The following is a 13,512-nucleotide window of genomic DNA, read 5'->3' on the forward strand; positions in this document are numbered from 1 at the left end:
TTTTCAGCACTGGTTGAAGTGCTGAAAGTTCTGTATCTGTTCCTTTATGATTACACAAAGTTCTTTGTGTAACTAATCCAAACTTTGGATACTTACATTGATGGATACTTTAAAAAAAAACTTCTTTAAAGTAAGAGCAGGCAGTTGCATTTACTGCTGGCCATGTAATTTCTTTTGAAATTAATTAAAGTTTGTTTTCATTGTATTTGTAACTTTCAGGGAAATGGGGATCTTTTAAAATAGTTTTTTTTAGAAAAAGGTGCAAGCTGTGTCATGGAACACCTAGCTGACACAGCTTCTAAAAACAGATTTACTGGAAATCTGGAATAAAATAAAATGCTACTGTTGACAAGGTAGTGTTGAAGGCTCTGATAGTATAGATTATTTTAAAAACAAAACAAGATTGTTCTGCATAAAACAGCTTAGTCTGAATCATGCTAAATGTTGTTGAGCCTTTTTTCATATAGCTGTTTCCTCTGGTAAGTCAGGTAGAGAAGTTTCTTGTCAAAGGCCCAAACTTGGCCCCTATCAAAGTTTATGGGAGACTTTGTCCTGTATTTCAGAGGGAGCAGGTGCCAACTTTGAGCAAATCTCATTCTTTGTGTAACAAAAGTGAGGTTACATTCTCTACTGATAAGTTTTATCTGCTGTTTTCCTTCTGCAGTACATCATCTATTTACTGTAGCCATTAGTGATAATTTAATTTGCAAATGTTAAAAGTATTACCATATGAAAGGTATTTATTTTAACAAGGAAAAAAGTTGGTCTTGAAGAGCAAGACAAAGTAAAATGTGAAGTAAAGCTTCACCTGTAGTGCAAAACTTATGCTTTTAGCAGGTGCGTTTTTTTTTTAAACAAGTTTTTGAAATTATTTTAAAGGCAGGTTTTTAGATTCTGATGCATGTAATTCTGAAGGAAAATGGCAGCTTTTCTTTTGCTTTTTTTAAGATATGGGGATCTTTTTTTAATCAAATATTGATTGTGTTTAATGCATTTGGAAAAAATACTGTTCATGTTTTAACTCTTCAGAAGCCAGTCGTATTGTTGGACTGAAATAGAATTGGTTATTTTCAAAGACTCAGGACAAACTGAATAAGCTATAGTACATTCAAAATGTACAATACAAATTGGAAGTAAAACATCGTAGATAAGTTTACAGGAATGATAGTGCCTATATGAATTAAAAGAAAAAGCAGTGTCATTAGTTGTGAATATACTTCTTTTGGAAATTTTACATTCCTTTGTTTTGGAAGATTGGCAGACTTTGAAGAGTTAAAATGATAATACTGAAATGTGAAGTTTGGTAGCTCTTAACTGTTTTGTACTTGACTTTTTTTTTTTGACCACTTTATATAGAGTTTCTCATTCTAATAAGATTGTTTCTAAGTCTTTCTCATGTGCAAGCTTTAAAGGATGCACTCTTGCCAATTCATGTACTGGGAGATGGGTTGTCAGATTGTAATACTGTTTCTGGCAGAAATGTAAACTGTATAAACTGATGAACCTCAGCTAATCAGTATTACTTTGTAGATCACCATGCCTACCACATTTCAAACTCAAACTGCCTCTAGGTGTCCAAATGCATTTGAGTTTGTTTGCGTTTCCCTCAGCTTGCTGGTAATTGTGGTGTTTTTAAAATGCAGATGTGATGTAATATTCTTATTTTCTTTGGATCAAAGCTGGACTGAAAATTGTATTGTGTAATTATTTTTTGTGTTCTTAATGTTATTTGGTACTTAAGTTGTAAATAACGTCTACTGCTGTTTATTCCAATTTCTACTACCTCAGGTGTCCTATAGAGTTTCTTCTACCAAAGTTCACTTCACAATGAAATTATATTTGCTGTGTGACTGATTCCTAAGACTTCCAGGGCTTAAGGGCTAACTTCTATTAGCACCTTACTGTGCAAGCAAATTTTACAGAAATCTCTGGGTTAATAAATTTGGCTTCATTGTATCCTTTATTATTTTAAATATATCAAGATATTTTAATTAAAAGTTTTTACCCCATCAAACCGATTTTATATAGTATAATTTGTACCTATTTTGGTGGTTTTTGTCTTTATAGTAAATAAAAGTTTTTGAAAAAAATGCTGTCCTTTGCTTATTGTAATGTAAACACAATAAATTACTGATGTGAAAAAAAAATATTCCTTGCACTCTTCACATAAAATTTCATAAAGTTTAATTTGATATATCAAGACCTATTTTGTAGTACTAAATGACACAAAACCATCTTATTAGCCAATACTGATTTATACCATAGATGGATCAGAAAAAAATAAAGGGCAGCAACAGACAGTATTTTTTCTGATCAGTAATAAAGGTAGGAACTTCTTATAGCAATACTTTGTCTATGAACCTTCACTCTTAGATGAAACATTGTGCAAATTTCACAATACTGCATATGTAACTATTAATTACCAAATCAGGTTGGCAGATTTGGTTAGGTCAGCTCTGGAGATGCTCATGTACATTGGAAGTTAATCTGTGATTTTATTTTTTTCAGATAAATTATTCTGTTGCTTGTGATTTAAGATACAAACATAAGCTTTTCTTTCTGTGCTCAATCTGAATACATATTCCAAAGCCGGGGCTTGTTTCAGTTGCTTGTCTTTTTCCTGTTTATTAATACTTTTAAAATCAGGATTTTTTTTTATGGTTATGTTGAAGTGTTCTATAGCCTTTTGTGACTACTAGATTCTAAATTTTGAAAGGTCACTCTCTGTGTAGTTTCCTTTAGTTCTGTGACTTTCTGAAAACAGATGAGCATACCAAGTTATAAGCAAAAACTTGCAGCAGTAATCTTCAGGTAAATTATATGGGGTATAAAATCAGAAAAATGTACTAAATGTCAAGAAGGAAAATATATGACAAGGATTAAATAAAAGGTAACTTGAGTGTAATCTGTATTCCATTATTTGACTTACTGTAAAACTCTCCTTTTTAGGACCAAGGTATGGCAGATATCACCTGTACCCAGCAGTTGGCAGTAAATATCAGACCGAATGTGTTAATCAACAAAGGGCACATTCAGTTTTCTACAAGCAATAAAAGCTATGTATAGTAAAAGCTATGCCCATGGTGATTTCTCTGGTGGGAATAACATTACATTCTGTGTTTTATGTGGTGTTGAGTCTTTGCAAGTCCTCACTGAAAGGTATCAGTTGCTTCCAGAATATGTGGGAGTGTCCCCGAAGATCACATATTTGCTTTTCATCATCTGAGTGGGCAACTTGTATGTGTGGCTGTTCTGTCCTCCCAAGACACCGAATTTCCCTCATAGCTGGGTCATCCTTGCTAAGCTGCATCAGGAATGTGTCAATCCTGCTTTGCGAACACTGGATGCAGCATACAACGTAGTTTCTCAGTACGTCGCACAGCTGCTGAAATCCAGAACTTCCAAGTTGGTAATTAGAGCCTTTCTTCCTTGACATTTCTGAGGAACCCCAGCAGATGGCAGGGAAGCATTTTGAGACTGCCACTGCATTTGTTCCTTTTACTTCCCTCCATTATTACATCTTGCAGTGCGAGTTCCTGTTCGGGGAAAAGATATGCAAGGCCAACATTGGTTGAATTAAAGTGAATATGGAGTAAATTGACTGGCGATTTATAAATATTTGTAGGGTTTTGAGAGGGGAAGTTAGTTCTGCTTGTTTCATTGCTCTGGTGGGCCTGCTGCCCAAACTCGTCAATTTCCACATCAGACACAGGAGTATAAGCCTTGACAGGGATTGGAGGTTTGTTTTCTCTGATCGCTCCAAACCCAATTCTTACACAATAGCTTCATGCAATATTTTATGAACTATTCTTCTTAGAAAATAAGATATGTGCTGTCCTGTTTCATTTGCCCAATAACTTTTCACGGGGGCAGGTTTTAACTAGTGCTGGAGATAACAAACAGCATCTAAAGCAGAAGTTTTGTGAAAGTGGGTACCTCAGCAAAGAAAAGAGAACAACAACCAAGAGATGGTAACATTACTCTTGAGAAGAGACCTCAACTTTTAGAATCCCAATTGCTGATCAGTTGTTTTCTCCACAACACTTGTTTCTTTTACAGATAACATTAGAATGTGCTACCAAACGAGTTTATGCCCCCACCCCACATCCACTCAGGTGGTAAATGCTCATGATCTGTAATATATCCCTTCTGTCTGACTTCATTACACCAATAAGTAGGCTGCAGTTTTTAAGCTGCAGTTGCGTATGGTGCTGCAAAGCAGAACACCCATCTCCTTGTCACCAGGGACAAATACTAGACAAAAAGTGTGACTTGGTCTCAGAGGTCTTCTCCAACCTTAATGATTCTGCGACAGAAATGCCACCAGGTTTAGCTCTGCGCTGTTGATCCAACACCACTTACGATGTGGATCATCTAGGAGCCTAACCAGACTAACCATTACACCACCACTGGAGGCAGGCCTAGGGCAGATGTGAAAAGGCAGTCTCATGGTGCAGGAACTGCTCCTGAGTGCAGGACCGTCAAGGGGTGACGTTCAGCTGCTGCTTCAAGCTGCTGTCAAATTCTGGGTTTTTGGGTTGTTTAATAAACATGGGAGGGCACTGTTAATATACATCATCATGCAACACTATTGAGATGCAGAGGGGGGGTGTGCAACTACATGTAGCAGCATGGGATGTGAGTTTTCTTTTACCAGCGTCTGCAGCTGTCCCTTATTTTGCCTTCACAGCCATGCCTTGGTACTACCTGCGCTTAACCAGCTTTGCACCTGGTGCCACATGTGGAAAAACAGGGCATCTGCTACCTCAAAATGTGCATTATTTATGCTCCTAAGCGACACCCGAGCCCTCTGTCCCGCAGTTACGGGACCGCTACCGCACCCCCGGCGCCGCCGATAGCCCCGTGACAGCTCACCGTGCGCCAGCCAATGGCAGCTCCGTATTCAAATAAGGTCTTTTCCGAAGTGAGGATTGGCTGAGCCCGCTGCGCGGGCGCGTTTGGCGTCGAGAGGGGGCGTTGGTGCTGGGGGGCGGTTAGAGCGGGGGCCGCCATGTTGCGAAGGCTGAGGAGGCGTTGGGACGCCTACAAGTACCGGTTCGTGCCTTGGTTGGCCCTTAACCTCCGCCGCAAGCGTAGGTGAGGCGGAGACTCAGGCCCTGGGCGCCAGCGGCGAGGTTGCTGAGGGGAATGATCCTGATCCGCCCCGCCGCCCTTTCTGCCCTCCGGCGGGGTGAGGCGGCGGCGGCTGGCGGTGCAGGAAACCTGCTGGGTTTTCCGGCCTGGAGCAGCTGCTGAAGCTGAGGGAGAGCTTCGCTCCCCTCAGGGGGCGAGGAGCTGCCGTGACCGGGACTGTTCATCCCTTTGCTCGGGGATGACCCGGGGCGCGGCCGTAGCTACTCGCGATCTGTCCGTGGGGGGGCCTTGCCTCAGTGGGTCTGCCGCTTGTGTCCCTTCGCTGCCATGAAACTGATGCTTGGATAGGCTGAAGCGCTATTTAGCGTTAAAAGTAGATAGGTTGTTTGTGGTTTTTTCGGCAAGACGTGTTTGCTCTTCTCAAGCTGTAAGTCGTGACTGAATTTAAATGACTACGGCAGTGTTAAAAGTAGCATAAAGTAAAATCTTCCTAGTCAGTATAATGCTCGTCTTCGCTGGTTTCAAGTTTAATGAACTACTGACGTGGTTTTAACCCGGCAGGCAGCTAAGGACCACGCAGTCGCTCCCTCAGTTTCTCCCCTCCTCCTCTGGGGTCGGGGGGAGAGAGTAGGAAAGCTAAAGAGAATGAAGGGTTGAGAGAAAAAAAAATTTATGTTTGAAATAAAAGAAAATAATAGAATATAGAAGCAAGTGATGCACAGGAAATAAAATGCTGTTCTAGCTACTAAGAATAAAATCAGGTCTATCCTAAACAAAACAAATATCAAAAAGATATTTGATCTTTCGCATGCTTTTCACTAAGAGCTCAGTGGGTTTAACCTACTTGTCCTCCTGTAAATAAACCAGGTGATGGTTTTATAACATCACAGGTTTGAAAAAATATCTTCAGAGTTCAGATTTGTTTGAAACAATGGTGTGTATACGTTGCTGCTGTAAAATGGCACTTCTGTATTTTATTTAGGAAAAACGTAACCTTAAAATACTTCTATTCTTTACAGGACCCTCCGTTATGTTCCTGAGGGCTCCGAAGACAAAATTATCTCTGACAAAGATGTCTTTGAAACACTACTGAAAATATTTAAAGCTCTGTTCATAAACGACTACAGCAGACAAGCACATATTTTGGCCTTACTTCCAGCAATCAAGTGTAAATATTTAGAATTACAAGCTGTTGAGAAGAAACAATCAAAATTTAATTCACGTAACCATCAGAATCAACATGTGTTTAGTCCAGAAGAAGTTCTCTTTAATACATTGGGGTTCACTGTTACCCGAGACAGAAGTTCCCTGGTATCTGCTGGAACTGGAGTCTTTATTTCCAAAGGTTTTGTACCAAAAGGGACGCTTGTATCTATGTATCCTGGTAATGAAGTCTTCCTTTTTCTGATTAACTTACAGAATGCCAAAATTTGACACTAATTTTTACTTCATGGGTTTTATTTCTGTCATTCCTTAATACCACAAGTTAAAGTGGATGAGAATGTTTCTGTATGAACTGACTAAAGTTATTTTGGGGGAAAAAACTAAACAAACACTATTTTGGGGGTAATTTGTACGATCAAATCTTTCAGTACTGAAGGTCCTGATTTTTCAGTTTCTAGAAAAATTGTTCCACAGTCTTTAAACACAAATGGATGGGAACAAATTCAAGTAGATGATGAACAGTTGGAGTTTCTCCTCTAGATAAGGATTCGGAAAAGAGGCTTTGGGATCTCCACACAGATTAGCTGACAAGACTATGAACTTTTCCAGAGCATGAAAAAAAATAAATTGGAAAATGAAAAGAAAACCCTTGCTTAGCAGAACTCTTCCATAAAGTGTGTTTGGAAAATCAGCACTTCTCTGTTGCTCAGTTCTTGGAACTTTATTTGTCCACCTTTCTTAAAAACGTTTGTAATACTTTCAGTATGGCCAAGCTAGAACAGCTCTGCTGAAATGCTTTGGATTTTTTCTGTATCATCTCTCAATAGAACTGTTTCCTGCCTGAAGTCTCTAGCTTCTTCCAGCATTGTAGGACTGGGACCAGGCCAAGCACTGGGCAGCAGAGCGTATTTTGCCATGCCAGAGCAGACATCTCACTGTCAGGGTACAATCAGAGAATGAGCCTGCAATCTTGCAGCTTGCTTCACATTCCAGACACATGCTAAGTGGGAGTGTAGACTCAATGAGAGTCTCCCTAGCTAGCAAAACAAAATGATGAGCCACTGAAATAATTCCTTTTTCAGGGGTATAAAGGAAACTGCAGGGCTGCCAGCTGCGGCAGGGACCCTGTGGAGAGAACAGGTCAGTTCTCTCCTGCCTGTTGTTTGGCAGTGAGTGCAGCCTGTTGGGGGAGCGTTTGTGTAGCTCCTGAGATGCCAACAAAAGATTTCTTCAGAGGGTTGCTGAAGAAGTAGTGAGTGTGAAGGATGTGGGACTGAAAAATTGGAATCTAGTCTGCTACCACTTTTCTGTGCTTGGAACTCAGAGCAGTTTGAGTCCTGTCCACAGATCTAGGAAATGGTCTGCTGAAAAGATTCGTCTGTTTTGGTTTCGCATTTTGCCTCTCCTGTACCAAACAAAATCCGATCAAGGTGGTGGTGGTGGGGAACATGACATTTCAGGTTCTTTGCAGTCTGTACTTGTGCTTTTCAGATGGTAACAAAACAGGTGGCGATCTTCAGATGCACTTCACTGAGCAAACATAACCTTTTCTTCTCTGAAGCAGGCCAATTGACAGTAATGCCTCATCTTCCTGTCACATAATAGTTTCCTTCAGTGGTTTCTCACTTTGCAATATCTCAGCTCATGTCCATGTTTCTTCCATCCCACAAAAATGAATCTGAGAGCTTCTATATTTACAAGTGTTAATGTTATTAACTGAGTGAGGAGTTCTACCCACCCTGTCCTTTAAAGTTTATGTGAAGAGGACTGAATGATACTTTAAGCACATTCTGACACTTCCTTTCATCTGAAATAATCATGTCTGTCTTGCAACAGGTACAGTATACAGAAAGCATGAGCCCATCTTTTTCCAGTCCCTTGGCAATCCCTTTATTTTTAGGTGCATAGATGGCATCCTTATTGATGGGAATGATAAAGGACTATCAAGATCAGTGTACAGGTAAGCAGTCAAAAAGAAACAGGGATTTTTCACTCAGCTTACTTAAAGCTGTGCTACTCATCATCTCAGTCCCTTCTTTTACCCTAAGCTGTATATTTGAATGTCATCCACCTATGTGTACTTCATAATGCAAGCAACACAAGGGTGAGAACTGCTGGATGTGACAGTCTGTTACGTACTGGTGTCATCTGTAAGACCAATGAGATGCGTTTTGATGTGCAGTAACTGTTTCCTATAAAGAAAATAGTTTTAATAGGAGCAGGATGTAGCACAATATTTTTTAAATTCTGAGCTGTTACTCAAATCTGCTTAGTGGATGTTGTTAAAAAAAAAATAAATCTTCCAATTGACTTTATCCTATGAAAAGGGTGAATTTGGTGACTTTTGCTGGGGTGACCAGCACTTAAGAAGGGAGCAGTAACCATTATTAGTATTGATACCTTACACTGGAAAGGACCCATAAGGATCAAGTTCAACTCTGTGCTCCTCACAGGACTACCTAAAAAAAACATATGACTAAGAGCATTGTTCAGATGCTCCGTGAACTCTTGACAGGCTTGGTGCAAGTCCTTGAGGGAGGCTGTTTCAATGACCAGCCACCCTCTGTGAAGAACCTTATCCTAATGATCAGGCTGAGCTTCCTCTGACACAGCTAGCTTTAACAGGTTTCGCTTACCTTAAAATATGCAGTAATTCGTATTTAAGTATGAGGTGAAAGTAACAGGCAAACTGACCTAAAATACCACCTAATTTGAATACTAATACCTACCAGTAGCAGATTTTTATTCTGAGAGTGAGTCTGAAGTTGATACTGTGATGAGCCTTCATGTCTTCAGAGGTGAAAAGATACGTTGACACTTCTGTTACGTTAACATTTGATGCCAATTTGTGGAGTTGTAAGTGGTGGTTTTATGTGGGTTCTTCCAGCAGAGTCTGAAAGACACCACATTCAAGTGGGAGGCTTAAATGTACCGTCTGAAGTACCATCAAGGTGCTGGTCTGTGTGCACACATCCCCTACCCCAGTGTTGTCCTGTCTCCTGTGTGGGTTGGACAGCTGTTACTTTTACCCAGTAACAGTGGCCATATCTACAAGAGGAAGTGTTGGTAACCTGTTGAGTGAGGGAGCAGTGATTGATGTTAATGCTGTTGGGCATTTCAGGTCCTGCAGCAGGAGAGATCAACTTGGCCCATTTCAAATGAGTGATGAGAGCTGGCTTACAGCTGCCCTGCAAAACCCACTGGCAGTGGGGCAGTATGTCAACAATTGCTCACATGGTAAGTTGCCAGGTAACTATTCCACGCTTGAGTTTGTCTTTATGGATATGAATTACCTTGGAGGACACAAAGAATTAGATACTGATCTCGGGGAACAATAGTGCTGTTTAAAACAAGAAGTTATGCCATGAAGAGTTTATGAGGCCTTTCGTAGCAGGTGGGTGTTAGAATCCTTCAGAGCAGCAATTAATTAAATATCCTTGTGCTTTTCCCTCACTCTCCTTCCTCATATGTAGAATGAAAGGCAGAAATCCCAAAATGTGAGGTGGGAAAGGATATCTGGCAAAGGTCTGCTGACTGAACCAGTGCAGAGTTGCAGATTAAGTTCCCCAGTGTGGTTCCAGCAAACTTCTTGAGAGAAAACCACGCACACTGTGACACAGTAAGAGTCCATCAGTGCTCAGTTTGGACTATAACACATTTTTAGACTCGTTTACATCCATGCACAAAATCTAGGAAACTGTTGTTATGGTATAGCTGTTGGACATGGAGACGGGAACTATTAATTCTGTTTCACATGGTATGTGTTGGTCTTAATATCCTAGGGCAGTAACTCCTGGGAAGAGTGACATACAGAAAGTCAGTTGCTACCATACCTAGCTTCTGAGTGGCTTTCAGAACCTGGATTACACTAGAGATACCCTGCCTCCAACTAGCATCCAGAAAGGTTGCTGGAGTAGTGAACTAGGTATTGATTGGTATGCAGACAAGGTCTGTCCCATAAAAACCCATGTAAAGAAAATTGCTTTCTGTCTGCTGGACAAATGGTAATTCTCTCCCTGGCTCTATTTTGCCAACAGAAAAATTTTTACGAGTTTTATTTTTTTAACTAAAAGCAACTTGTATATTAACAACATCAGCAATGCTGTAGGCTACCCCTGGTGTCATGCAAGTTGTGCCCTTTCATGCACATGCTGATGATCTGGTCATTCTGTTTAATGCAGTAAGTATGAATTAAGGCTCCTAGAGTGGGCTGTGTATCTCTTGCGTAAATAAATTAAAAGTTCAGCTTTAGAGAAGTGTAATAGCTGCCAACAGAGGCATGGTTTTAATACTTGCTGTAACATTTGGTACTTTCGCAGCAGTACATTTGATATTTTTACATGTGTCTAACCCTATCTAAGATTTTCTCAGAATAACAGAATTTTTTTTTTTTCTTCTAGAAAAAGCAGCTAATGTGTGTTACCAGGAGTTTGATGTGCCAGGATGTTTTCCAGTAGAATTGAAACAGTATCTTCCAAACATCCTCTACAGCCATGACATAGAAAGGTTAGCAGCAAATCAAAGAATTGATAGATTTGATGATACAAAGCATACTGTTTGTGTAAAAAAGGCAAACATGGTTTAAGAATAATATTCCATATGAAGATGAGTTACACAAAACTGTGTACCTGTATGGCAGAGTTAGCTTTTTAATAGACTAAGTTTAGGTGATTTTTTTGTTCTTTTCCCCACATCTTCGCAAATGAGATCAGCATTGCTGTGAAGACATGGTTTTACAAGTAGCAGTGACATTATAGTGTGTCTCCATAAATCACAAGTGATATTTTCCTTGTATTGCAGTACTGAGTATTTTCCGTGTGTATTTCAAATATAGGTAGTAATCCATGGCCCTTCTAAGGTAGATGAGATATAAACTTCTTCAAAGCAGATGAATTTGCAAGGAGAAATGTAAAATGAGTTTGTATTGACACAAGTGAAATACCATGCAGTATAAAGACATGTTACATTTTGTAAACTGCACAATTGCAACATTCTCACTATGAGCTGAAAATCCACCTCTTTTAGAAATCCAAACATGTGGGATCCTTTCTCAAATTTTTGATTGGAAATCTGAGAAAATGGACTGATGAGTATGTCCAAGGAAAAATGGGGACAGCAAGGACAGACAGTTTGACAGGGCATGAGCGTGCTGTACTGGGATGTAGTCAAGAACAACTCTGAAGCTGTGAGAAAGTAAGTTGCAATGTTGATTCTGAATTTAACACATTTAAAAAATCGTAAATAATCATCTAGAGGATCTATAAGGATTTTAGAATGGATCATCTAGACTTGAAATGTGATTCTGGAGCTATTTTAAAACTCCGCGATTTGGTGGAGAAAGTTATCATGCCCATTGGAGAAATGGCTTTTCTGATTAAACTAAAAATTGTTTAGGCTCGGTTTAAAATACACTTGTAATCTGCAGAAAAACAAATGTGAATAAAAGAAGAGGTAAGACTAAATTTCAAGGCAGCCTAGATGCTCTGCTGGAAGTGTGAAGGTGCAGTGAGCAGAGCTGAACTATGCAACTGTTTCAGGAAGGGGAAACTTGGCTCTCTTCCTTCCTTGGAGATTTGTCCAAGAAAATGCAGTCTTTCAGTCATGAGTTCTCCCAGTGTACAGCCACTAGGCAGAATATCCCATCTGCTTCTAACTGTTTTTGTTGATACTGATATTTGCAGTCCTGACAGCATAGGTTTATACATCTTTTTCTGTCTTGTAAAACAGTTCGCAGCACTTTTTATCTTGTTGTTTGATTTATTTCAAAATGGCCTCTTACTAATATGTTTCTCGGTAGTGGGTTTAGGTTTAGGTTAATGCTGTTCTTTCGTGTACACCAGTATCAGAAGAAAGTGTTCTCCTTCCTAGAACAGCTTTAAGGGATGGTCATTTACTTAAAGGCAGTTTTGGGGAGTGGGTTCCTAAATCTGTCTGTAAGAAAACTGTTTGCCAGCCACTGATTTCAGCATGGCGTTTATGGAGAATTTGCAGCAGGTCTCTGGTGCAGTTCAGATCTGTCTTTCTGTACACTGTTTGGCTGTGAGTGAGTTTAGCCAAGTAGCACCTGTGGGTATGTGTCTCTGGAGGAATGATTCTGCTTTATGAACTTTGCTGTAGCTTCTCTTCCTGTGTGTATAAGTGTCATTTTTTCTGACTTGACTAATTCTTCTCCTTTAAGAAGAACTGTATGAGTGGAAACATTATTTGCATACCCACGCAGCTATTATATTTGGTTTCATTATTTTTGCTATCTGTATTCCAGTGCTGTTTTTCCAGCCTCCCTGGCCTGCATTATGCATATTACTCCCAAAAGTAATCTAGACAAAGCCATTGTTTTAGCTCTTTGCGATGAAGATTTAAAACAAAAGGGAAATATAGTTGATCACTTCCACATGTTTTGCTTTTCCTTTTCTTACAGCCACCTGAGATGTGTCGTGCTTGTCACTCTCAGAGACATCAAACAAGGAGAAGAACTTTTTTCTAATTACTACACTGTCGTCAACTGAATTAACAGATTGCAGACTGAAGAAATCTATGTCATTAAAATACTTACTGTATGTGTACATCAAGCTTCCTGAATATTATTACATAATGGAAGGCTGTAGCTTTACCATTTAGAAAGCTGCAGTATTTCCATGAAGATACTTCACACTGGATGCCGAGATGAAGTTTTTAAAAAACAGCTATTTACATAATTAGGTTCTGTCTTGGCTCTCCTGTTACTATTATTGCTTACTGCTGTTTAGCTCTCCATACAGTAGGTCATAAAATAAAACTCTAAGCTCTGGACGTGTCATTTAATCTTCTGGTTTGTTGCACACTTGTCTGTAGCTGTGGCTCAGTTTTAACAATTTGCCATTTCATTTCTTGTGCTTACAATGGATGCAGATTGCAAATACTACTTTCCTCTTGTGAACTATTCCTCTAAAAATCCGCACAGTTCACAGTAATTCCTAGTTCCCATTCTGGTTTTCTTGGAGTTGGTTTCTTTGATATCTGCTTCCTTTTATAAATTATTTCAGTGGAGCAAGTTGTATGAATCTTTCTGTGAAACACTTAGGACCAGTGCCAATACGTGCTTCAGATGTGCACATAGAGTATGCTGTCATCAAGAGGCCAACCTCAGCCACTGTCTGTAATTATGCCTGTCTTGGGGTACCAGAAGAAGAAGTACCTTGAAGCCCTGTCCAATCCTAATTTCAGTGGTTCTGTTAAAGTGTCCTGACACATGGCAACTTTTATAGCTTTTATTCT

General features: G+C 39.6%; 1 protein-coding gene across 2 annotated transcripts; it reads left to right on the top strand.

Moving 5' to 3' along the window:
• The first annotated feature begins 5,002 nt into the window (after positions 1–5,002).
• On the top strand, positions 5,003–13,054 carry SETD9 (SET domain containing 9). Of its 2 annotated transcripts, none has more exons than XM_030467989.1 (6): positions 5,003–5,097; positions 6,114–6,478; positions 8,095–8,218; positions 9,380–9,495; positions 10,659–10,764; positions 12,677–13,054. In XM_030467989.1, the coding sequence occupies exons 1-6, from the start codon at positions 5,012–5,014 to the stop codon at positions 12,762–12,764; spliced, it is 885 nt and encodes a 294-aa protein (XP_030323849.1). In that variant the 5' UTR covers positions 5,003–5,011; the 3' UTR covers positions 12,765–13,054. The 2 variants fall into 2 exon arrangements, with proteins under 2 accessions (XP_030323849.1, XP_030323850.1); XM_030467990.1 differs by having other exon boundaries at positions 5,009–5,055.
• Positions 13,055–13,512: the final 458 nt, after the last annotated feature.

The sequence above is a fragment of the Calypte anna genome, chromosome Z (assembly GCF_003957555.1).
Source record: "Calypte anna isolate BGI_N300 chromosome Z, bCalAnn1_v1.p, whole genome shotgun sequence".
Taxonomy (NCBI): Eukaryota; Metazoa; Chordata; class Aves; order Apodiformes; family Trochilidae; genus Calypte; species Calypte anna.